The sequence below is a fragment of the Ictalurus punctatus genome, chromosome 7 (assembly GCF_001660625.3).
Source record: "Ictalurus punctatus breed USDA103 chromosome 7, Coco_2.0, whole genome shotgun sequence".
NCBI classification, from domain to species: Eukaryota; Metazoa; Chordata; class Actinopteri; order Siluriformes; family Ictaluridae; genus Ictalurus; species Ictalurus punctatus.
This window is the reverse complement of record NC_030422.2, coordinates 24,757,072-24,783,703: the sequence shown is the minus strand read 5'-3', so window position 1 is coordinate 24,783,703 and position 26,632 is coordinate 24,757,072. Positions and strand designations below refer to the sequence as shown.

At 39.1% G+C, this 26,632-nt stretch overlaps 1 protein-coding gene across 6 annotated transcripts in view; it reads right to left on the bottom strand.

Moving 5' to 3' along the window:
• svep1 (sushi, von Willebrand factor type A, EGF and pentraxin domain containing 1) overlaps positions 1–26,632 on the bottom strand; it is a 102,138-nt gene that overhangs the window by 565 nt on the left and 74,941 nt on the right. For 4 of the 6 annotated variants that reach the window (XM_017472561.3, XM_047156482.2, XM_053681889.1 and 1 more), the window contains 19 exons: positions 25,471–25,594; positions 24,676–24,846; positions 24,265–24,438; positions 23,999–24,118; positions 22,604–22,688; positions 22,268–22,459; positions 22,007–22,174; positions 21,214–21,886; positions 18,348–21,070; positions 18,005–18,233; positions 17,693–17,848; positions 15,747–15,810; positions 14,795–14,968; positions 14,538–14,714; positions 13,550–13,738; positions 8,731–8,901; positions 7,952–8,047; positions 6,780–6,875; positions 1,288–1,381 (listed from right to left, as the gene is read on the bottom strand). In XM_017472561.3, coding sequence (XP_017328050.1) covers positions 1,288–1,381; positions 6,780–6,875; positions 7,952–8,047; positions 8,731–8,901; positions 13,550–13,738; positions 14,538–14,714; positions 14,795–14,968; positions 15,747–15,810; positions 17,693–17,848; positions 18,005–18,233; positions 18,348–21,070; positions 21,214–21,886; positions 22,007–22,174; positions 22,268–22,459; positions 22,604–22,688; positions 23,999–24,118; positions 24,265–24,438; positions 24,676–24,846; positions 25,471–25,594 — 5,876 coding nt within the window. Of the gene's footprint in view, positions 1–1,287; positions 1,382–6,779; positions 6,876–7,951; positions 8,048–8,730; positions 8,902–12,531; positions 12,848–13,549; positions 13,739–14,537; positions 14,715–14,794; positions 14,969–15,746; positions 15,811–17,692; positions 17,849–18,004; positions 18,234–18,347; positions 21,071–21,213; positions 21,887–22,006; positions 22,175–22,267; positions 22,460–22,603; positions 22,689–23,998; positions 24,119–24,264; positions 24,439–24,675; positions 24,847–25,470; positions 25,595–26,632 lie in introns of those variants that run through there. The other 2 variants (XM_017472562.3, XM_017472564.3) reach the window with 2 other exon arrangements.

Below are 26,632 nucleotides of genomic sequence, written 5' to 3'. Positions count from 1 at the left end.
ATAATGTACAACTCTGAACCCCTTAATCAGACTCATTTCATTTACATCTATAGTGAAATTACTCTGGCTTTAAATGGTGATGTAGATGCCAAAATCATTTGTCCTATTTAGTTGCATATGTCAATAGCTGACAGAGGAGCTTTGGTACCTACTCCCTGTAGCACTTAAGCTAACACTTGTGAAGGTCCCGTTACAGAAAATGTATTGCTTTCAAATGTCTGGATAAGCAGCAAATGTGAATGAATGCTGACAACATCTTGCCTCTTAACACGTAACCATTAATGATTAGTTCATGACTATATTCAAAGTGATCATTTTTTGTTGTTGTTTGCTCGTGGCACTTAATGTTCTCAATTTTAACTAGTGCCATGGACTCTGAACATATTGACCTATTGAATATATGATATGGACTCTGAACATATACAGTATCTGAGATACTGTTTTCAACTTAGAATAAGCACATACTTCACCGTTCAATCATTTTTAATAAACATTCTGGGATTTTTTTTTTAGTCAACCTTTTGTCTAAATAAGCAATGTAGTTATTTCAATAATCAACCTAGATACGTTAAATTATGTATTGAAAAAAATATGTATATAATTTCCTTTCTCAATGGGGTAGGCAATTGCCATAAATGCAAGTGATCTGCTACTGAAGCTGCGACGATTCATGTTTTTAAAAAACTGTCCGTAGTTCAGCGTAAGTTATTTCATACGTTGATCGAGTGACTGGTTTATTCTACTGCAATACTTTTGCTGTGTCCAGATCCAGACTGTAGTCTGTCAGTTAATAAATGCTGAGTTAAGGGATCGGTTGATCAGCAGTGATTACGGTAGTGAACCATAATGGTATGTGGTTGAGAATTGTGCTCATTCTTGCTTTTGGAGATCCACATTCCAGCAGATATTCATTTAACACACCTGTGGTCTGGCATTTTGGGTTGTGCAGAAGTCAGTCTAGATCACAGTGTGCAGGAATGTCTATCTCCAGGAACAGGTTTGGCCACTGATGGTTTAGTGCTCATAATGATTGTGATCAACAGCTCACTGTGATCAACAGCTTTATTTACTGAACGAGGTGCTGTGGGCTTCCTGTGTAATCTAGTATCAGTGATGGGTATGAAACTTCTAATACATATACACAAATACAATTTTATAGGCATTAGGTTAAAGAAGGTGAACAGATTTATTTGTACAAAACAGACCTCTTTTAAAAAATTTTTTTTTTATTTTTAAACCAGTTCTTAGCTGATTTCTATTAATGTGTAACTGTGTGTATATACTCACCTGGAGCAATCGGGACCACCCCAGCCTTGAATGCAGCGGCATCTGTTGGGCCTGATACACCTGCCTCCATTCTGACAAGGCGATGAACACACCGCTGAGGACACATCACACACAATCTCATTTACGCTCATGCACAAAGATATTCTGCAATGAAACACCAATACATCTACACTTAACTCTCATACACATGATTTATCAGAAATTTGACATGATCCATATGATTTTTGTGGAAAATTGTGATCCTGAGGTCTATCAATTATTCACTGTTTATTTTATTAAAGGAGCAGTTTGTAATTTTAAGCTTCTTACTGGATATAAGGCAAATCACAGTTTCAGTAAAAAACACTGAAAGACCTTTCCCTTCCCCAACAATCATCAATCACGAACGCTAGTGTGTCAGTTCAATTAGAACTAGATATTTTTAAATATTACATCAGTCATAATCAATGCCTGTTTGTTATGTATACACCAGCCAATTGTGATGTGGTACAACAAGCTCAGATTTTATTGGACAATGTGGAGCAGAGCAGTGATTTCCCAGTTTAATGTATAAATTGGCCGAAAACTATGTACATATCCGTACATATCCGTTTTCAGTTTTTTAACAAAGGTGAAACAGCTAAAAGAAAAAAAAAAAAGACGACAAGTAGAGTTCTTTTCAATCCAAACAGACAGACGAATTTGCATATTTGAAAGTCACATTAATGGTAAGTATTGCTACTCTTACTTACATACTACATCTTATATTGATTTACCATTTGATGTAACTATCATATTTGGTTAAATGAAGTCCAAGTGCTACCTACGGTACAGACCTATTAGGTGAAGTGCAGGCGGTTAGTTCAAGAACAAGCAAAATGTGAAATAACCTTTATTACATCACCACGTTTTATAATTATGCAACAATAGTAAAGATAATAACTATAAGAAGAAGAAGACATATAAAAACATCAACAAAAATATCTCTAAAGAAAACAATCATAACTTTTTTTATTTTTATTTTATGGCTCTGCCAACTGAAAAGGTTCCCAACCTCTGTGCTAAAACATAACATGAGAAGTCAACATATTAGCTATATTCACAACATAATGAAAACTTCCACAACCAGCTATGCTCATGAGTCATAGTTGGTAGTAAGTGCTTATTAGCTGTTTTTATGCTTTTTGTTGCATTGTACAGCCTGAAACAAAGACAAATCCAGTGCATGGTAATATTGTATCTTTACCACAACTTATGTAACTTACTATAATACACTTATAATTTATATCGCAACATATATAATGGCATATGGGGCAGTGCCAGTACCTGTAAACTGCATTACATAAGGCAAGCATGAACTCTCCAAATAATATAATTTAAAAACAGGTATGCAATCTAACCAACGAACCAGACCAAGGTGTGTCTAGATCTATGGAACATCTAAGCGACATCACATTATCACATGTTCCCAAATTTGCTCTCTGCTTCAAAGACCTTTGTCCTCATAGTCAAACATGCAAACACACCTGTCATGAGCCAGGCTGAGCGTGACAAAAGGATTTTTTTAATTTCGATAAGGAGCTAGATAAACAGTTAATAACTAGTATTATGTCCACAGGAGTGTGTGTGTGTGTGTGTGTGTGTGTGTGTGTATGTGTGTGTGTATGTGTGTGTGTATGTGTGTGTGTATGTGTGTGTGTGTATGTGTATGTGTATGTGTATGTGTATGTATAGTATACACACAATATGTTAGGTTCAGATATGATCCTCGAGGCAAAATGATTTGGTTTGTTTTAATGATATTCTGATAAATTGCAAAACCTCCAGCACATTAAGGGTTGGGTTACAGAGCAATTTAGTTCACTACCAGATCTGAAAATGAAATCAGTGCTTACAAAAAAAGAAGAAGAAAAAAAAGAGAAGAAAATATCAGGACTAAGTAAAAGGTTATAAAACCCTTTTAAATTACCGTTAAGAATCCATTTATACGTTGATCATTTATTTTAATTCATTTTAAATGATATAAAATGAGATTTTACACAAATAAAATGCTATATTTTATATACCTTATATAAATGAAATAAAACCACTGAATCAATTATAGCCCAGGCTGGAAAAAAGTATGTGAACCCTTTAATAACTCATAACTGGTAGAACCAGCAAACATGTCTTGTAGATGTTTTGTCATTGTCACGTATCGGGAAACTCTGGACTCCACTTCCCATCAGCCATAGCACTGCTCTAGCTGTCACATGACCTCCTGCACCTGATTCATGTTTTGGTTAATGAACACTCGTGTATATATAGTCCTTGTCTGCACCATTAGCTGGTCTTTCGTTGTCTTAGACCCCTGTGTTCCATGTTTCTTGATCTCGTTTGTTTATGGTTAGTTTTGCCACAGTATTCGGCCAAGTAGTCGTAGATTCATGTTGTTTATGTCTCAGTGTTTGTTTCATGCCACAGTGTTTAGTCAAGTTGTCTTAGTCTCTTGGTACGTTGCTTCAAATAAAGTCATTATCTGCACCTGCTTCTGGCTCAACCACGACTCGTGACAGAACGAATGACCCACAATCAGAAGCAGCAGATAGCCAGGATGGATATCTGGGGTGTCAGGATGCCACCAATGTTAGTGGAGTACTTTGCCACGTTACACCAACAGTTGGAAGATTACCAAGCGGCGCTACGAAAGCAGCAGGTTGCCAGGAATTACCTGGGCTTCAACTTACCGCCTATGTGCATGAAGGACTACGCCATGCCACACCGACGGGAGGGGGAATTTGTGTTCGGGACAGAGACCCAGCCTGGGACCGACAGGGTGACCTCCGAGCTCAAACCTGAGCCCCACGAGGTGGGCTCACCTGCCGAGCTCCTGCAAAGGGTCAGCGGGGAGGCACCAGCACCAGGCTTTGATGTCCAAGTCAAGCCCACAGTCCCTGAGAGCCAAGTCAAGTCTCATGTCCCTGAGATCCAAGCCAAGCCTCCAGTCAGGAAAGTCCAAGTCCCAGTCAAGTCTCATGTCCCTGATATCCAAGTCAAGCCTCCAGTCCCTGAGCTCCAGGTCCAGCCTCCAGTCCCTGAGCTCCAGGTCCAGCCTCCAGTCCCTGAGCTCCAGGTCCAGCCTCCAGTCCCTGAGCTCCAGGTCCAGCCTCCAGTCCCTGAGCTCCAGGTCCAGCCTCCAGTCAGGAAGGTCCAAGCCAAGCCTCGCGTCCCTTAGGTCCAAATCAAGTCTCGCGTCCCTGAGTTCATGTTCAGGCCTACTGACCCAAATGACCAAATGCTGCTCACGCCCAGCCAAGTTCCGCTCACGCCCCCGTCTGCCGACACGCCCAGCCAAGTTCCGCCCACGCCACAGTCTGCCGACCCGCACAGCCAAGCTCCGCCCATGCCCCAGTCTGCCGACACGGCCAACCAAGCTCCGCCCATGCCCCAGTCCGCCGACACGGCCAGCCAAGCTCCGCCCATGCCCAAGGTTCACCTAGTGACCTCAGAGCCTCCGTCTCCCTGTTCAGCTGTGGACGTCGCCCAGCCTCCCTGTTCAGCTGTGGACGTCGCCCAGCCTCCCTGTTCAGCTGTGGACGTCGCCCAGCCTTTCTGCTCCAAGGCCGATAGCGTTCCCCTCTTCTGCTTCGAGGAGACCCACGCTCCTCTCCCTGGCCACATGGAGACCCACGCTCCTCTCCCTGGCCTTACAGGGGACTTCGCTCTGACTTCCAGTTCAGCTGGGGACGTTGCTCCGCTTTCATGCTCTGCCAAGGAAATATCTCAGCCTTCCTGTGCCATTGTAGAAGCCGCCCGGCCTCCTGGGTTTGCAGGGGACATTTTCTCCAGGGGGCCAGGACCACCAGAGGGAGGACGTATAATTTTGGGTGCTCCGGGAGTAGCGCCCTTGGGGGAGGGTTCTGTCACGTATCGGGGAAACTCTGGACTCCACTTCCCATCAGCCACTGCACTGCTCTAGCTGTCACATGACCACCTGCACCTGATTCATGTTTTGGTTAATGAGCACTCATGTGTATATATAGTCCTTGTCTGCACCATTAGCTGGTCTTTTGTTGTCTTAGACCCCTGTGTTCCATGTTTCTTGATCTCGTTTGTTTATGGTTAGTTTTGCCACAGTATTCGGCCAAGTAGTCGTAGATTCATGTTGTTTATGTCTGTGTTTGTTTCATGCCACAGTGTTTAGTCAAGTTGTCTTAGTCTCTCGGTACGGTGCTTCAAATAAAGTCATTATCTGCACCTGCTTCTGGCTCAACCTCGAATCGTGACAGTCATACTTGCAGAAAGGTCATGACAAATGCCACAGCTCAGTTGGGTAAAACCGTTAGATTCCGACACTGATAAATATCGAGCATCTGCATTTTAAATGAATGTTGTTTTTTTTAAATCAGTTTTTTCCACTTGTGAAAAAGTTGCCTCAACTATAAAGCTTCAGGTGACTGACCACTACCCTGACACTCTTTTATTTCCTAATACAATTTCAAAGGAGCTGTTTTCTTGATGTTTGCTATGCAGACTCTGATGCAGCAAAGCTGCTCCAAACCATGAAACTCCCACCACCATGCTTCATACAACATTGCACTAAAAGCACTGTGTGTCATCCTGGTGGCCACTAGGGTTTTTTTTATAGTGAGAAAATACTGAATGCCCTCCATTGGTAGATAATTTCCAGTAACTAGGCTTTGAGTGTGTTTTATAGGGCAGGGACTCTAATTAGCTGTTGGAAAACTAGAGATTCTTGTTCTTTTGTACACAGGACTGATTGTGAATGAGTGGTGTATTCCGTATTGACACAAACAGATACAGTAGATTGTGTTTGACTATTATTATGACTTGGATGAAGATATGACAACATTCTATGAGTCATGTATGCATTTATTTTCCAACCCATATATATATATATATATATATATATATATATATATATATATATATATATATATATATATATATATATATATATATATATATATATATATATAAATAAACATATATTCTTATTATATTTTTCTTATTTTCTTATTATATTTGCTGAGTCTGTTTTGGAATTGAGGGTTTGTATGAGGATCTGTTGTTACAGAGCTCGGTGCCATAGTAACCGCAGTGTGACACCATGTGACCCCAGGAGATTGTATTATCTCTCCATTTCATCCCTCCAGGAGATCACTTTTGTTAATTATTCCTTAATGTACCTCTCTCTTGTCTGCCATGTGCTCATGAGGCTGATCAGGTCAATGTAATGTGCTCATATGTGACCAAGAAACATCACCAGTTCTTCTATTTAGATTTTAAGGGCGAAGTTTAATTACAGATGGCATAAATGTGCCAACTGCAATATATGTGAAAATAAAAGACAACTTATTGTACACACACACACAAACGTCTTTCTTACTGTCCTTGTGAGGACTTTTCATTGACATAATGTGTAGCCAAATGTTCCTATCCATGTGGGGATATTTGATCTGTGCCAAAAAAAAAAAAAACCCCACATCACACACACATACACAAACACTAACCAGCATGGCATCGTGTGCCACTCCACCCTCTTGGACACTCGCACTGGTATGGAGCAACACAGCGTCCACCGTTTAGACATGGCAGGATGCAGATTGCTGCAACATATGTACACACACACACACACACACACATACACACTAAAATTTAGCTGCAATCCAAGGCATATCCATAACACCATATAAATAAGACGTGTCATTCAATTCAGACAGGAAATGCAACCCTATAAAAGGAGGAAGTGTTTGTGTGTATTCACAGTAGCCAGTGTTCTCATGTTCTGAATGACGGTTAATCATCATTTTGTTATTTTCAGCTGACTTTTCATTTTCTGTTTCTGTATTTTGTTTTTGTTTGTTTTGAGCTTCTCCAGTGTTTCAGTATATTCACTATGAGCTTATTATTTACCCAGTTTTACTACGTGTGCTCAGTGTAAGAGGAGGTTAGCTATTACGTTAAGTCTGGCAGAGATAAACTGATAAGAGTTGCTATGATGTGAGTAACACTGGAGTTTCCAGGTAGATTGACAAAGGTTTCTATAATTAGGCTTGTTTTTTAATTGACCCTGGTTAATGTGAATCATCTTTTTCTTTTTCTTTTCTTTCTTTTTTTTTTTTTTTAAAGCAGAACTGAAAGCAAGTAACAGAGTAACCCAAGACACAGGAAGTTGTGTGGTATGAGCATTGTGGTTATTTGGTGTAAGATGTGTGCTGTCTAAATGCAAATGTTCCTTTCAGAATCAGGTATGTGGAAAAACCTAAGAATCAGAGTGATATATAGGTAGAGGCCATAATATCACTAAGCTGCTATGCACATACACCACATGGTTATACATATTGAGAAAAATTAAAGATATTGGCTTAACTTGAAAAATTGGACATGCCAATCAGTCTACCTTGCATGTTTTTGGACGGGGGAGGAAACCCCCAGCACAGTGAGAATATGCAAACTCTGCACACACAGGGCAGCAGCAGGAATCAAACCCTCAACCCTGGTTGTGTGCAGCAAACATGCTAACCACTAAGCCACCGTGTGCCCTCCTATAGCCTGTTTTAATGCAATTCATTAGATCACTTTTTAGCCATGAGACTGTACAGCACCCTGGAGGTTTTGTGTGACCATTAGCTAATGAATTTATGATTCATCCTGTCTGTTATGCTTTGTATGTAAAACTTACGTTCCTCACAGAGGCGACCCATCCAGCCCTCTGGACAGGAGCATATATTTGGCCTCTGACACACACCTCCATTCTGACACTGCAGCCAACACACAGCTGAAGAAAACACACACACACACACACACACACACACACACACACACACACACACACACACACACAGGCATGCATGCACACACCCAGTTGAAACAGTTTCTAAATGCAGTCTTAATGTTACACTGCACTAAACAGAGAAACCCCAAAACCATAGCACCAAAAAGGTGTCTGAAATAGGAGATAGACAGAAGCATAGTTTACTAGTGGCTCTGGAGCTTTGTGTAAAAATAATGTTCCTTAGTCGCTTTAATATTATGTTCAGAATGGATTAATTAGATGCAAAGTCCTCGGTGGTCTGAATATTATGATCATTGCCTAGCCATACAGAAGAAATTCACAAACAAGAAAATCTACTTGCTAATAAGGGTGTGTAGAGAAGAGTAAAAGAAACAGCTTGTTCACACATGCATGTTAAACGAGTAAAATACAGTTAATTAGCGCACAGGGTGAAGTAGCGTGATGTGAATGAAGGTTGTGCAGTGATGAATGAATGCATGCATGCAGGTCGAACCTTTAGCCAAACCATCCACTACTGCTGGAGGCTTTGAGGACGACCTCGTATAGGAGCTCAGGACACTGATGTGTAAAATTATAGTTGTGTATAAACTTAAGAAAAATCAGAGGTGTTTATAGAAGGAAAGGCCCTTTAAGGGCAGGCTGACATGGGCAAATCCTTGTGCTACCTCTGCAGGAAGGGGGTGGAGTCCATGTGCCATTCTCCAAGCACACACTCCTGCTAGTGCCTTCCATGACGTAGCCCTCGAAGCACGAGTACACCGCCACGTCACCGAGCTGGAACATGGCCCCACGGACCACTCCATTAGCCATGTGGAGAGGAGGGCCGCAGGACACCCCTGTGTAGGGCGGTTCCCAGAAAAGGGTCAGTAGCTGACAGCTGGCCTTACGAGCGATTCATGGACTGCTGGGTTTGTAGAAATGTGTCAGCAGATAACAGCACTGCAGGTTAATAATCTCACTTGCCTCAGTGCATTAGCTAATTTTAAAGGTTTTCATGAACTGGATTGCATTGTGCTGAAGTGGTGAAAACCACAGAACTGTGGTCCTCTGTGATAGGAATTTGATACCCTGCTGTTCTAACCAGAATTGGGTCATTCTTTGTAAGCAGTGATTTTCTGTCCCTGAACAGATCCATCTTATTTTGTTCAGTTGTGTGCATCTCTCTCTCTCTCTCTCTCTCTCTCTCTCTCTCTCTCTCTCTCTCTCTATATATATATATATATATATATATATATATATATATATATATATATATATATATATATATATATATATATATATAAACCCAAATCAACAAATGTTTATCCTTTGCATTTGCTGCCATGGTAAATGTCCCCATTTCCCCAGGTGATATTTGCCACATTCTTAATTGAAACTATTGAAAAAACTATTTCAGTCCCCTACTTATTTTTCATGAATATTTATTTTCATTTAGCTATATTTCATGGTTTGTCATCTGTCCCCACACTGTAATTTCTTGTAATTTCCCCATTGCAATGCCGTGTTCAAATATAATACCGGTATAATACTGAAAATGTGTTTTACAGTTCAGTACAGCACACTGCATGGTACTCTTTGAGAATTGCTGTAACGTCACTGCAATAATACAGTAAAACATACAGAATCATTCATTTTACTCTAAAACTAGGCACCAAATGGATTTTCCTGAAGAAGAAATAGAAACTCAAATGGCTAAAGTTTTCTCCATTTTCTCTATTATTTTGTCATTTTAGATTTTGATTAAAAACATAGCTTCAATTATTTTAGTGAAGTAGGGTAAGTGCAAAAGGTTTAAGTCATAGGAAATGTTAGTTAAGCCAGGAAGCTAACCTTTGACAGCTAGCTTTCTAGCTTTTCACTCTTTGTTTTACTGTGATTTTCAGGAATGTGACCCATTCAAAGTCAGCTTGGTATGACCGGCTACCAGCTGGCAAAACACAGGCCGAGTTTATAAAACTGGTTGACCATCTTTGCCAGCCAGCCTGCTTCCTTATTACTGGCTAAATTGATCAACAATGGTTGAGATTTTCTATTTGCTTTATATTTGTGTTAAAAGTAACTTGTCTATGATTAGTAGCGGTAAGTCCGAAACTGTACAAAATTGTACTGTACTGAACACTGTACTGTAACAATACTTACCTGTTGCGAATCCTGCTGGTAAAGCTGGTCTACTGGTTTGACCATCCCTGTGTGTTTGGTGGTATGTTGTGAAAAAATGTTTTAGGTTGCCTCAACTATAAAGCTTCAGGTGACTGACAAATACTCTGACATGCTCTTGTATTTCCTAATACATTATCAAAGGAATTGTTTTCTTAATGTTTTCTATTCAGACTCTGAGGCAGCAAAGCTGCTCCAAACCATGAAACTCCCACCACCATGCTTCATACAACATTGTCCCAGAAGTACTGTGTGTCATCCTGGTGGCCATTAGGGTTTTTTATAGTGAGTAAATACTTGAATAAGATTCTGTAATTGTTCATTTCAGGATCTCCTGAGACACCAGGAGATCTCATTGTTCATTTCAGCATATTCATATTAGGTAATTTGATATTTTATGGTTGCTCTTACGTGAACTGTAATGATTGAGTTGAGAAACGTTTTTAAAAAATCACTTTCCTTTGTTAGGATTTTTGAAAATAATGTAATGTTTGGTAATGGTAATTTATTTATTTATTTATATATATTAAAAAAAAAATTTTTTACAGGACCACAAATGGCACCATTTACAAAGAATAACCCAATTACTAAATGTATGTGTAAAAGTGCTTAAAAAGGAAGGCTGAAAAAGGAAGCACAAAAAGGAACGTTAGGTTTCTGACTGTTGTGGCAACAGTTTGACTGAGGGCCCTATTCTTGTGATTATAACAGAAGTAGAAAAAAAATGGCAGAAGATTGTGGTGGTGACATGTGTGAGTGTGCCACATACATTGGTGTTTTCATGATCATTAGCGCAGGGCAGTGTAGCTGTAAAAAGGGGTGGAGTTACAGTGAATACAATAGCAAGAGCTGTGGTTTGATCAAGTCAACACTGTGACATTTCTTAATGATATATAACTAGATTTCACCTATACAGTTAATGTTGACAAAACATGTGAAATACACTTTATGTCTTTATATATATATATATATATATATATATATATATATATATATATATATATATATATATATATATATATATAAAATGATTTTAGAGTGCATGGGAAAACTATCGGGTACTTACATTATCAGGTGCCATAATGCAATAATTGCTCAGTATTTAATAGAATATAATGCAGTGCTTGAATATATGAGTACTTAGTGACTAATGTGCTTTACAAATGGCAATTTGCTTCTTTTTGTACTTGTTTGTAAAAAAAAAAAAATTAATAGTATGTCTAGTATTTTGCTAGTGAAATTATTTTAACTATTCCTCAGCAGTCGCATTCAACATGTATTACATTTATTCACATGTTGCTTGTTTATTTTTTTTTGCATTAGGTGTTCTTATTAGATATTCTAATCTACAGAGTCTCCCAAAAGTCTCCATACATATGGGAAATGAACACTTTTTAACAAAATGTCTTCCAAAATTTTTCCTACTTAATTGATATATTATTATTATCATATATATATATATATATATATATATATATATATATATATATATATATATATATATATATATGATAATAATATATATATATATATATATATATATATATATATATATATATATATATATATATATATATATATATATATATATATATATTCCAGATATCCCAAATGAATGCCTTTGACAAAAATAAGAACATACTGAAATAATTCTCATGGCTGGATCAGGAAGCTGTCGCAAGGTTGCAATGGTCTTGCCAAGCACATTACACATGACACTGTTGCCAAACTTATTAACAAATACAAAAAGACTGGAAGTGTTGCGTACCGACCAAGAAATCGACGTCAACGAACAACCACTGACGAAGGCACACCCAACGTAGTGCTGACAAACATAGACCCCTATGGATGGAGACTTGTGGGACACCCTGTAGTTAGATGCCCAGCCAGTTTGTGTTCTATTTCTTTTTTAAAAACTGCTGCAATAAAATTTTCGAGCTGAAACAGGCATGCATAAATACTTTGATGACAGCACACATTCACACCACCATGCATGTGTTTGCACATGCTATGTAGATGAAATATATTACTACATCACAGCAACTTTGAAAAAAGCACACAAAGCGTTTTACTGACTGAAAGAATAGAAAGTCTATCTGAACAGGTCATGCAAAGGAAGAGGAAGATTTTACACCCAAAGCAATAACCACATTTCCTTTGTTCCCAAAAAAAATAAAATAAATAAAATAAATAAAACCTTGTAAAACGACTTCTCATACTGTACTATCAGCAGTGAAATCATCACACTCCTGGTCTTAATCCTAGATGTGCTGCTTTAGAGCAAATCTCCAGTACTTTACTACACAGTATTAATAAGAGGAAGCATTTCATTTATTCAGGATAAAAACATCAAATATTACCCTTGACTAGATTTACATTTCACGTTCATTTTCAAAAAACAATGCTTCAGCAAGTTAATAAAATACAAATAATAAAAAGGAACATTTTCAAATGTGTATGCAGCACTATATCCAGTAAGGCTTCTTGGTTGCTTCTCTGACTAATGTCCTCTTTACCCAGTCACTGACATTTAGTGGATGGTCTCTTCTAGGCAGAATCATGGTTGTGCCACATTCTTTCCATTGATTTTAAAATGGATTTAATGATGTTCCGTGCGATGTTAATCTGCATGAACAGGATTAGGTTTAGTTTATGTGTAGGCCAAATGATGTGTTGTAATGCTGTGACACAAATATCAATATAACGGCTGCCATGAGCCTGTCATCAGTAGAGATTGTGCAAGTGTGAGTACTCAATAAGAGCAAAGAAGGCTAATGAAAATGAAAGGTGAAGTAGCACATGGTGATTCCGAGAGACGGAAACTAAGAGTTTCAGTTGTAAGACATCTGTTTTAGACATCCACATACACATACAACCTAATACTACTGTGAATTGGGGACATGATGTCCTCCTCTATAAAGAATGGCATGTGTACGTGTTTTTATGCGTATGTGTGTGTGGTTGGTGATGTTGGGTAAGTGGGTTTAAAGACGTTTCGTGAATCATTGTGAAACTCCCTGACTTCTGTAGAAGTGCAATTATGAGTTAAAAATTCCCTGAGAACTAGTTGAAATAAAATTGAATTGAAATAAAACTGTTTTGTTTTGTTTATGTCAAAATGGCCATGCTTTATTTAAATGTTTAAAGAGAATTACAATATTGTAACAAAGATATAGTCTGAAAAGTATTTAGACTTATCTTTAAAGAGACTTGTGATTGTTTTGGGATAAGCCTTTCAGTTCTGTTCTTATATTATGGTAAAAGGATCAAAGTAACAGTGTAGTATGTGTAGGGTAGTAATAGTGCTGAGAGATGATGTTTACTTACTCGCACAAACTGCCCTGATTGGAGTCCAGGTCTGGTCACTCCTGCAGGTTATGATGGCTGTTCCTTGGCTCTGACGCCCTTTGACCTGCTGACCTTTAGGACAGTTGACTGGCACTGTCTGACCCACCAGGAATAAGGTGGTGTTGACATTGTTCCCTGTCAATCTTGGAGGCGGAGGGCATGACTGGGCTGAAGAGGAAGGAAAGTAATCCATTGTCTGTTGAATTTGACTCAGTGTGGTAAATGACATTAGTTGCAGGAAAGTAACCACATGGTGAAAAAAAAAATACTGATGTATAAACAAGAAGGAACTGGATGAGACTGTATCTCATTGTGGACAGAACCATAGCTTAAGTGCAAAGATTTTATTGGATTAAAACTTGGTGCATTGAAACAGAATACAATTATTGTATTTGGTCCAGGTGTGCATATATCAAGGATTTTACAATGGTTTCAAACATGAATCAGATTTTAGAACAAAAACTATCCATTTCATAAGAATAAATTTGGTCATCATATAAAGTCTGCATGGTCATCAGTGAATACAAATGTGTCACAACCTGGAAAAACCAGGCTATATGTATATATATACACATATTTAATAATCTTTCCTGAACTGAAATATGCTTCTCTTTTGCATGTATTTCACATTTAAAGTGCTAGCTTTTTAAAATCTGTTTATCTCCAAAAATGCAAAATGGAGAAAATCCATTCCGACTGTGGCTGATCACTCACAAGTTGGTATCTGTTTGCAAACAACTGATTTGGCTTCTGTCAATTTTGTTGCACCACAAAGCTATCCACCAACTTTAGCAACTCTAACTTGTCCCTAGGCTCTGTATGCACTTTGATCATGTCCAGGCTAAAGCACTTACTGATTAATGTATCATTTTTTCTTCTGAACTATCCCATTTAGATCTCATTAAGAGCAGGTGATGTGCAAGTAATGTGACGTATCATGTGGAATGATTGTGACTGGTAGCCTTACGTGTACATATAGGGAAAGGTGAGCTCCAAGAACCATTTCCCATACAGACAACAAGGGACTCCCCATGTAGAGTGTAGCCCTTATTGCAGGAAAACTCAAGAGCCTTCCAACTGACCAGGCTCTGTTCCTGAACCTTCCCATTTAATAATCCTTCAGGCCTTTCACAACCTTTGGGGGCTGAGACAAAGATATTCAATGCAATGCAGTTCAGTCATTTGCTAAACACAAAGCAACCGTAATTAAAGCAGATTTCTTACCTTCACATGTTGGTGTAGGTGAGCTCCATGCTCCATCAGCCTGACACGTGAGATTCTGTGGGCCAATCAGGTTCATCCCAGTGTTACAGATATAGGTCACATTACTCCGGTATGACTCACCGGTTGGCACAGAAACAGCATTCTCCACAATGGGTGGTGGACCACATGAAGTCGCTGAAAATAAAGTTTAAAGCAAAAAAATGTTATTCCATGTAAATCTTATATACCCAATGAGTTAAAATACATTACTGTTATCCATTACAGTGACTTTTGGTAGATGCTGTAATACATTATATTTCTTGGCTCCAAATAAGAATAAAAAACAACTACTGTATATATGAGTGGCACCATTTACTCCCATTGTGTTGAAAATATGAAAATTGAATATATGAAAATTTAGCATTTTGCAAAAATTAGAGCCAGAGTCTGCACAGTAGAAACCGTGGAGACAAAGCATGCGCGGTCGATACGGCCGGTCAGACAGTGGGTCTTCCTCTCGCACAACCATACTGCTGATGGACACTACTCGTTTGTGTCAGGAGCATGCACAATAGATATTACCTGAGATTATAACTTAAGATTGTGTATCGACTAACTTAAAGTGGAAAGTATAAAAATAAATAAATATATGAATAATAAATAAAATGCTAAATTGTAGTCATATAATTTTCACAAGTACATTGATTTTAATACTGTCAGGAAAATATTTTAGACCTTTGAGTGACTGACTGAGCTACGATTTTCTAGCCAGCTGACATTATCCATCATTTTTATCAAAGTAATATAAGTAGCTAATATGAGGTAGCAACTGAAAAGGACTTTTTAGCTTGAATCCCTGTTATGAGTACAGCCATATATACAGTCACTACAAAGAACTGCATTACACAATATCAACTCAGACATATGGAGAGATATTGTGAGTCTATGAAGAAGAAACACAGCACAGGCTCACCAACACACTCAGGTGGACTGCCACTCCATGTTCTGTCTCCCTGACAGATCTGAACTTCGTGACCCTAAGATGAATTGATGAAAAACAATAAGGACTTGTATAAAAGCTTGTTTAGAATAATCACTCTCAACTGTATCACACACTCCTGCATTATATTTTACAAAAGGATTATATTGCAGCTCTTAAGTACAGTAAGCCATCATTTCCTCTGTCAGGCCTGAAAGTAATTTCTTTGTATATGCGTTCTTTCAAAATAAGTTATTATATGCTAATTTAATGTTTTTTATTTTATTTTATTTTATTTATTTTTATTTTTTTTAAAGTCTAATGTTGATCCTGCTAAAAAATGAAATCTCTCTAATGTTCTGTAATCGTATGGGAACAGAACCAATCATCATAAATAACAGTTCAGCCTATGCTGGTTTTCACACTTCATTATTACCTTCACTATTGCAGTTTCAATAATTACTTTGATTACACAAAAAGGGATTATTTACAGGCTACACTGAATGTTTTAATTAAAAATGAAAAGAACATGCCTGAGACGTAACCATAACAACAATCACATAAAGGTAGCCAATGATAAATGGGTTGAGAGACTAGTCAGTTAGCTAAATACAGTCATAATGGGTTTGCTATTCAATCCTGTTATGAATAAGTAAATATATTCTATACTGAGCCTCTTCATTTAAATGCAGTTATATATCCACTGTAAGCAAGGTAACACCCTCTACAGTTTATATTGTACATAGGGGAGATGTCTTATTTATCAGGGCAGTGTGCAACTTTGGAAATTACTGTCCAGATGTTAGAAAGTAATGGACAATACTGAAAACCACCACAATATAGTATTATTAGCCTCCTATAGCCATGTCTGTTATTTTCTGACACCAGGACCTCATTTATAAAAGGTGCATACACACAGAAATGGGTCTGAAATGTACGTATTCAAAGCCCAATGCAGAAATTCGGATTTATAAAGTTGGATTATAAAATGATCAAATTCAACTGGAAATGGAGTGTTTATTTATGGAAGCTTTGACCAAAGCGTAGAGACAGACACAAGATTATAGAAACAGCAGGATTTAATAATGACACCCTGTGGATATGCAGAACATTACAGCTAAATGTACAACTCACAGCTCCATAATAACTGCATACAGACTACTTAGACTGTATCCATGTATTGCTCCAGTTAACTATTTGCTATTAACTATTATCCAAATTAAATAGTACATTGTTGTGTATCGGTATTAACTGTGGGTAATTACAGGCTGCAAACAGCCATGAAGTAATTTCACATATTCACAGACCTATTAATAGGCTACTGTGACACAAATAGGCTAGACAATGCACTGACTATTGCACAATGGTGTTCTTGGTGTTGCTGGAACACCAAGCAAACCGAACAACGTCTTTTTAGACACCGCAAAGATTTCGTTGCCATGATGACTGGCTAATGAGCGGATTTAAATTTCCAAGAGCCATTCTCTTGGAATTATGTGTTGAGATGTTCCCAGGTGACCAGCGTGCATCTCTGTCCACTTACAGTTCTAAGCAACACTTGGATGGGCTGGGGATATCCCAGCCATCATTAAGCTCCATCATGTGAGCTGTATTGGTTGGCATAATTAAACTGATAAGTCAGTACAAACTAGCATGTCAATTTACATCCATTATCTCATATGATCATATGCTATATTATATGCAGCACCTGCTAGAGGATACAAATTAATGTACCTTACAGTATGGGAAATATACTGTTTTTTAAAGAAACACTGCCATGGGGCTGAGAGTGTTGAACAACCATTATTTTTGATAGAATTATCTAGTAGAACGTAAACGAAACCTGTGCAGCCTATCTCGGGAGGATCCAACTATACTTATTCTGCAGAGAACTAAACATATTAAAAACACATTCTCATAATATAAAATATAAATCTTACCTGTAGTTCAAACCCTGGCAAACAGGTATACACAATCATGTCCCCATAATTGTAGTTCTCCCCTTTAATATTACCATGGAGAATGGGGAGGGGCTTTTCACAGACGACAGGCACACATGAGTTTGAGGAGAATGATGGAGACCATCTGCCAAAAAGCTAGATCAAATAATAATCAATAAGCATCTAATATCTGTCATTAATTCTACAATGATATCACTGAAACTGTTTTACATCTTAGAGTGAAGCCGAGCAAAATGTTTAACTGAAAACTAAAGTTAAATACAAAAATATACCTCATATTCTGATACATACCTCACATTCTGATAGTGCTGCACCCTCAAGATAAAATCCTGGCATGCAGGATATTGTAACAATGCCTCCTACAGGTGTGAGCTGGCCACCTGTGACCACAACATGGGTTAGGTTGGTGGGAAGGCTGCATGGAATTGGCTGACACCTCACACTATGTTTGGACCAAGTGCCATCACTCTGACAGTTGACTGCGTCTGTCTGTGTAACCAACTTGTACCCGTCTTTACACCTTAAACAAAGACAATCATTAGAAACATAACTTAAAAACACATAGAACATTAAGCAAGAGATTATCATTACATTTTACATGTGCAATGTTAAACATTTTCATAAGTTAAATTACCTGTACTGAGCCTTGTTGCCATAGGTAAAATCAGATTCCACAATCTCTGCATTTGAAACAGGAGGGGGCTTTCCACAAGACACAGGATCACACTGTAGAGTAGGCACTTCCCACCTACCCAACCTTCCACAAGAGAGATATGGGTTGCCACTTAAACGGTATCCTTGTCTGCATCCATAAGTGACTCCATCAGGTACAACTGTACCACCTATAACAACAGCATTGGGTACTGCAGGAGGAGGTGTAAGACAACTGCCCCTGCTACAGATGGGAACCCCCGGACTCCATAATCCACCCTTGTCACACACAGACTCAGTGGGCCCAAGTATCGTATAGCCCTCATCACAGCGGAACCACACAGTGGCCCCACAGGTGTGATCCCGGCCAAGCACAGCACCAAACCTCAATACTGGTGTGTTGCATATACAGAGCCGACATTCTGGTACTTTCCCAAGCCAAGTGCCATCTGCTGCACAACGCAGAATTGGACTGCCAACTGTCTCATAACCAGGGAAACAAACATATTCCACCACATCCTCAAAATTAAAACTTGAGCCATTTAGAAAGCCATGACTAATGTCCTCAGGTGGGTCACATGTGACTATGTCACATCGTGGTGGAGGGTCATCCCACAGTCCATCACCTCCACAAATGAGTGTGGGGTTTCCTGCCAATGTATAACCCACATTACACTCATATTTCACTTTGCCATTATAACCATAATTTGTTCCTGTGACACGGCCATTCTGAATGATAGGGGGTCGACCACAGTTAGCTGGGAGACACTTAGGGGCATTTTCACTCCAAGTTCCATTAGCAAGGCAAACACTAGTGTGTGTCCCGTGCAGGATAAATCCACTGTGGCAGCTAAAGAGTAGGCGCTTACCAAATGTATAATCATCTCCTTTAATTAACACATCACTTGAGACCACAGGACGTCCACAAGACACAGCCTTACACCATGGTGCTTTGCTATCCCATTTACCATCCATTTGGCAAGTCCTAGTTTCCAAACCTTGTAGGACAAATCCAACATGGCACTCATATTGAATCACTCCTTTGAAGTGAAAATAACTTCCTATCACTTCACCATTAGCAATGCCCCCTGGGTCACCACAGTTGACAGGAACACACTGGGGTGCTTCATTACTCCACTGATGTCCAGAGATACACTGTTGTACCGTTGGCCCATACAGCTCATACCCTTCATCACAGCTGTACTCCACTAATCTTCCCAGTACAGTATCTGTTACAGTTGCTGATCCATGTTCAGGATCACGGGGTGTATCACACTTAGCAGGTACACACTTAGGAGCTGTCCCATTCCATGTGCCATCCTCTTGGCACACCAAAGCAACTGTACCACTCATTTCATAGCCTGCATGGCAGCTATACTGTACCATGGTTCCATGCAGGAAGCTAGTGTCAGCTGGTGAAGGAATGTCTACTGGTTTGTCACCAGTCAACTCAGTGGTGGGATCTTGAATTTTAAAATAATCACCAAAGTCAATGTGTGGAGGAAGACCACAGTCTGCTGGAGTGCAAGTGGGGACTGAACTTGACCAGCCACGTTCCTCACAGGTAAGGTGACTCTGCCCTACAAGCAAGAAGCCTGGGAAGCAGCTATAGAAGATGGTCACACCAAACTTATGATCCCGGCCTTCAACAAAGCCATTCTCAATTGGGCTGGGAGGCAAGCAGTAGATTTGTTGGCAGGATGGAACCTCCTTGTCCCATGTACCATTTTCCAGGCAAGTAAGAATCTCTGGTCCTACTAGACTATATCCTCGATGACAGGTGTAAGTAACAGACCTGCTAAACAGAAGTTGTGAGAACTTGGCAAAGCCATTGGGGATCTCTTTGGGTGGAGGACATTCAATGGGATGACAAGCAGGTACTCCTCCAATCCAGAGGCCACTCTGACCACATATCACAGTTGAGTTGCCCACTAAGTCATAACCAGGCTTGCAGCTGTACAGAGCAGTGCTAAGATACATAAGTCCCTGCACATCCACTATACCATTTGATATTTCCTCAGGATGCGGGCACTCCACAGGAATGCATTCTGGATGTGGGGTGCTCCAGTGTCCATCTGCCTGACAGCTAACAGAAGCTTCTTTTTGAAGGGTAAAACCAGCCATGCAAGAGTAGGTAACTACACTGCCAAAATAGGTAGATGCTAATGATGGATCACCAAAGGAAACCTCTGGTGGTGGACCACAAGACACCTGCTTGCAGACTGGAAAAGAATCATTCCATTCTTGTGATGGAGTACATCGAAGAATTTTTGCTCCATGAAGTACATAACCATCCTCACAGGAAAGCTCCACAGTTCCCGAGTTTGAATCCAAGCTTCGTAATACTAGATGGTTCTCCTCTAATGGTGGCTCCACACACTGAACTGGAGAGCAATGGGGAGTTTTGATCTTGTCCCACTTCCCATATTTTAAACATGTCCATATTGCATGTCCATTGAGTTCATAACCTTCATCACAGACATATTCCACTTTACTTCCCACTTGAAATATGGAGCCACGATAGTACCCATGCAAGATAGCAGGAGGTTGTGGGCAGGTTAAAAGCTTACAAATGGGGGGATCGATGTTGGACCATAGCTTGTTGGCCATGCATATACGGTCAGCCTTCCCTGTGAGGCGATAACCTGAATTGCAAGTATATGTCACCTTACTATTGTACACATAGTTGGCTTTCATTGTGGAGTCCTGGAAAGGATAAACAAAATAGACCAATCAGCAACCAGTTATGGAATGGCAATCAAACAGACAGTAAACACAAATTATGCTCTACTATTAATATGTATTTCAATGTGAATAACTGTACAACATTGATGCATTTTATCCATCACCTGGATGTAACCATTAATCAGTGGAGGAGGAGTAGAGCAACTAATAGGTTGGCAAGTTGGTAAAACTCCACCCCACTCTCCATTAGCCATACAAGTCCTTCTTTTCTCCCCTCGGATGTAGTATCCCTTATCACAGCTATATGCAATCACAGCTCCAAAATTGTAGTTGGTCCCACTGACATAACCCCTCTCAATATTCTCTGGCTTGGAGCATCTGATGGGCACACAGCCAATATCCATAGGTGAAGGTGACCACTCTCCTCCCATTAAGCATTTCAGAGTTGCTGTGGTATTGAGCATGAAGCCTTCCTCACATTTATAGCTGACCTCTGTGTTACTAGCATATTTGGGCTTATAAATGGAGTCCAGAATAGCATGAGGTAGATCAGGTGGGCGTTGGCAGAAGGTGGCAATGCAGTACGGCATACTGTGTCCCTCAGGTGGTGCCCAAATTCCCTTTGCATTGCAGAACAACTTGGTGTTGTTGCCAGCAGTGTAGCCATCATAACAAAAGTAGATAGCAGTGTCGCCAAACAGTTTGTGTCCGGTGTCAGGATGTGCATGGTCAACAGGTGGTGGTGGTCCACATGAGCGAGGTACACACTGGGAAAATTCACGGCTCCATTCACCACTTGGTAGGCACTCCTGAGTTTCACTACCAAGTAGTGTGTATCTGGATGCAATTAAAAACAGTTGCATTTACTACAGAGTTGATCGTATAAATGGTCATAAATAAATACATACCATTCCTATTTTTAAACAATGTGTAAGAAAGAAATTGTGGTATAGTTACCCTTCTTTGCAGATGTGGTGCACCTGACTGCCCAGAGTGAAGTTGTCTCCTTTGACAACTGCATCCTTTAAGGGAGGTGGATCCCCACAGTTCACTCTGGCACAGAAAGGAGCAGGGGAGGTCCACTTTCCAGAAGCTTCACATTGCAGCTCCCCTTGGCCCTGTAATCTTTACAGCAGGTATCACATTATTGCCATAAAAGGTATACTTACTATTAATCCATAAATCTTGATGCTGTAAAGCTCAGTTCACTCATTTTACCGGTATCCTTTAATACAGGTGTATGTCAAGGTTGACAAGTAAACTTTTCCATTGAGACTGATGTCTGCATTGTCCACAGCAGGGGGCTCGCTGCAGGTCACTGGTTGACAGCTAGGTGGAACTCTATTCCACGTCAGGTCAGATTGACACTGTATCTCTGTTGGCCCTTGGAGGATATAACCTTTCTCACAACTGTTTAGGAAAATAAAATGGATTTTTAAAAAAAATGTATATAGTATACAGTATTTGATTATGTGAAAATGGAGAAAATAGTTTCCTGAGGATAACTAAGAAGCTTCTCATAGTCAACTCTTCTTCTAGCACTAAAAGTGATACCTGAAAGTCACCTTGCTTCTGTATGTGAAGTTTGTTCCCTCCAAGAGTCCATGCTTTGGGACTGTAGGTGGACTACATGACAGGGCTAAAAGAATAAGACAAATATTCATATAAAAACAGTTTTGTATTGCTCAAATTGCCTACTCCATCTTGTTTATTTTAGAGGGCATAGACTTATGGCTTATTTGAATTTTTCCAGTATGGGCCAGTCTCTCCGTGTGTCGATATTGCAATGGAACCTATCCAAACTGTTCCAGCAACTTGTACTACACAAAGCTTCATCAGATCATGTGACTCTATCTCTTTAGATCAAAACATGTTGTTGAGCTCCGGTTATCCAACTGCTATTATGATTACGTCTTCGATTACAGAGTGACACGCAAAAATCATGGAGCGATTACAGAATGAAATAACAAATAATGCTGGATGATAGTGCTATAAAACGTAAAGGCAATCTGGGTGCATTATAAAAAAAACAGACTATCTAATCTATGTTTGTTTTTTGCGGTCTTCATGCAGAAAGAGTAAATTGGATAAAGAGGAAATATCAGATTGAGTAGATTGTCTCACAATTTTTTGTTGATTCATTAATTTCAAACTGCTTACATCACCGGATCTTAACCGTATGATGGTGCATAACAATAATAAAAAAATAAAAGAATAGTGAATAATAATAATAAAAAAAAAACTATAGAACTGCAGTGTGTCCTGAACTAGAGCTGAAGATATCAGTGCAGTAACCTGGCACTCTATCCTGCAGCATTTTATCCTCCACACCATGATGAAATATTCAAGTGTAAAAGTAATCATTCCAAGCACTGTAGTGAAGTTTTGAGGGTGTTGTGGATGGTCAATTAAACGGGTGATCAACAAAGAACGTGCATGCAAATGAACACAAGTACTCCTCACCTAATTAACATAAGACAGGCACAAAATAAAACGCTGATTGCATATTGCCTTAAAGTAGGTGAGAATAATTACTTATGAGTTGCCTATGTTGCATTGAACACATTCAGAACTACAGACAGTACACGAGAGGATGAGAGGAGTCTAACTGTGACGTTGCACCTGATTTGATAATAAAGGGACTGCATAACTTTTGTTTGGAGCTCAAAATGGTATTTTTCTCACAATAAATCCCATAAAATTGTGACTCTATCTGCAATCTATTCATAAGTGTCAGCTTTTGATGTGACAATTCCATTAGCCATTTTGGATAACTTTGATTTTGAATCACTTTTTTTTTCTTATTTGAGGTCTAAAGAAGTAAACCATGTTTTGGTTGATCAAATACACTTATAGTTAGTAAATGTAAATTTGACTTCTGGATAAGCTGTTCCTATTATAAAGCAGGATGTTTATTTGCAATATGTTGTATTAAGTCGTGTAGCATACCTGTGCAGCTCCTCCCGTCCCCGGTGAAGGGGTAAATGCAGGTACAGGTGTATGAGCCGTCTGTGTTCTGGCAGCTGGCATTCTCATCACAATCAGAGCCCAAGGCACACTCATCCATATCTACAGTATATACACACACGGAGACACATAGAGACACATAGGTGTTACAAAAATATATTACATTCAGTATGTAAGTGTGAAAAGAATTGAAAAGAAAGGAATTGGAAGTGTTAAAATAAGTTTCAGACTGGTTTAGTCTCACTTACCCAGACATGCAGGCAGGTTCCCGGACCATTTGCCGTTGTTGCCACACTGCATTTTGCTCTCACCAAGCAGGTAGAAGCCAGGCTTGCACTGGTACAGCACTGAACTCCCAGCGTAGAAATCGTCCCCACGATACAGACCATGCACCAGAGCAGGAGGTGTGCCACAGTTCACGCCTGCACACAAACGTCTCATATGTGTGGGATATGGATAAAGTGAAAGAAGCAATAAATCAATTGTATAGAATCAAATTATTATGGTGCAAACATCCAAAGATTCTGTGTGTTTGGCTAATAATTCTCCTGTCATCATATTGATAGAATATCTACAGAACATACCTTGTACTACTGAAAAAATCCTGTGTGTCTGTTTTGTCTCTTGTCAATACCTGAATTATATCCTTACACACTCACGTTCACAGAGAGGCTGTGCGTGGCTCCATGCCCCTCTGTTCAGACACTTCTGGACTGGCTCCCCCACCAGGTAATATCCAGGATTGCAGGAGAATTTCACCTGAGAGCCTGGCTTCACTGCTGGACTGGAAGAGCGCAAGTTGGGTACAGTATCCTGCAGCAGGGGGCAATCTAACCCAGAAAAACATTTTAATTTTAATTTTATTTTTGAAAACAGTCCAGGTTACTACTTTGTCACCCAAAACTTGTTTAAAAGACCATTACATTACCATACATTGCTTGATGTGACAGTTCCACAAAATTGTCATTATTATATTTACATTTATTCATTTAGCAGACGCTTTTATCGAAAACGACTTACAAATGAGGAAATACAAGCACACACACACACACACACACACACACACACACACACACACATAGTACATGCATATATATATATATATATATATATATATATATATATATATATATATATATATATATATATATATATATACACACATATACATATTATATACTGTATATACATATAAATGATACTTATATACCTGATAAACACATCTAGTATTAATTAAAACTTTCAGATCCACCTGTTATTTAAATATGCAACAAAACGGCTGATTAGTTTTTACATTTTGACCATACTGTGCACTCACATAGATTTCAATCCCAAAGGATTCATTAAGAACAAATTATAAAGTTAATGTGCCTGTACAAATATAAATATTTGCTGAGTTAATGCAAATTCACAGTAAAATCATGATAAACAGTGTTTTACACAGATTTGCTCACCAGCGCAGAACATGCTCTTCGGGCTGGTTTTGACTCGACCCGTGATACCATGTAGGAAGTCAGGCCAGGCAAACACGTTCCCTCTCTGTAGGTCACTAGGACAAGTGTTGGCCAGTGACCTCATCTGAGTTAAAGGAAGAGGGAGCCAGACATGTGAGCCAATTAACCCAAATCGACCTGATTAAACACTCTAAAACACAAGTCCTGTATTTACATTTATTCATTTAGCAGATGCTTTTATGTAAAGCGACTTACAAATGAGGAAATACAAGCAAAGCGATATATCAAGCGGAGAACAATACAAGTAGTGCTACCATACAAGATTTATTAATTGAGTTCTACAAAGTGCGCAGAGTAGAGGTGTAAGAGCCAGAGTAACTTTATTTATTTATTTATTTATTTATTTTTTAAGATAACGTGGGGTTGGCATTTTAGGGGTTAGTTATGTGGTCAAGGAAGAGGTGGGTCTTTAGCTGTATCTATGTTCTATGCTCAGGCGCATAATCAGGGTCCACATTTTTATGAGGTCCACATCACAGTAACGTGACCTACTTCATATTTATTACACCTCAATGGGAAATGCATACTACACCAATTGCTATGTTAAAATTTTCATAAATTGCTCTGTCTCCAGTTAGACATGTTCATTTTATTGAGTGAAATATTTGGGTTCACGGTTCTCTCTTTGCCTCTGTGAGTGTTCATCTTCCTTTTCTTTTCTTCTGCTCTGAGAAAAAACCTTCTGAAACTACTGACGTCCAGACCTCTGTGTCCTCATAGCTAATTATGGCTTCAGAATGGCTTCCTCTGAACGAATGCTTTCTTTTGAGAATACTCTAAAACGTCCAAATCTAACATCCACCGTTCGAAATTTTGTCCTTAAGAGCTACTAAGAAAAGAGAGAAACTGAGGGAAGAGGATGGTGCACAGCCACAACTGATTTAGGCACTTCAGAAGAGAAGTAGAGCACTGATCTCATTCATTAATCACATGAGATCATACATTCCTATTTTGGGATCTCATCTAGGAACAAAGAGTGGAGAACAAAAACCCTTGTGAATTACTCGGCACAATCAGTGGTGCCACTAGGTATTTTTATGACTTATTCATGATTAATTGAAGCCTTTATTTAACGCTCCACTGAGGCTGAATTCATATGTGT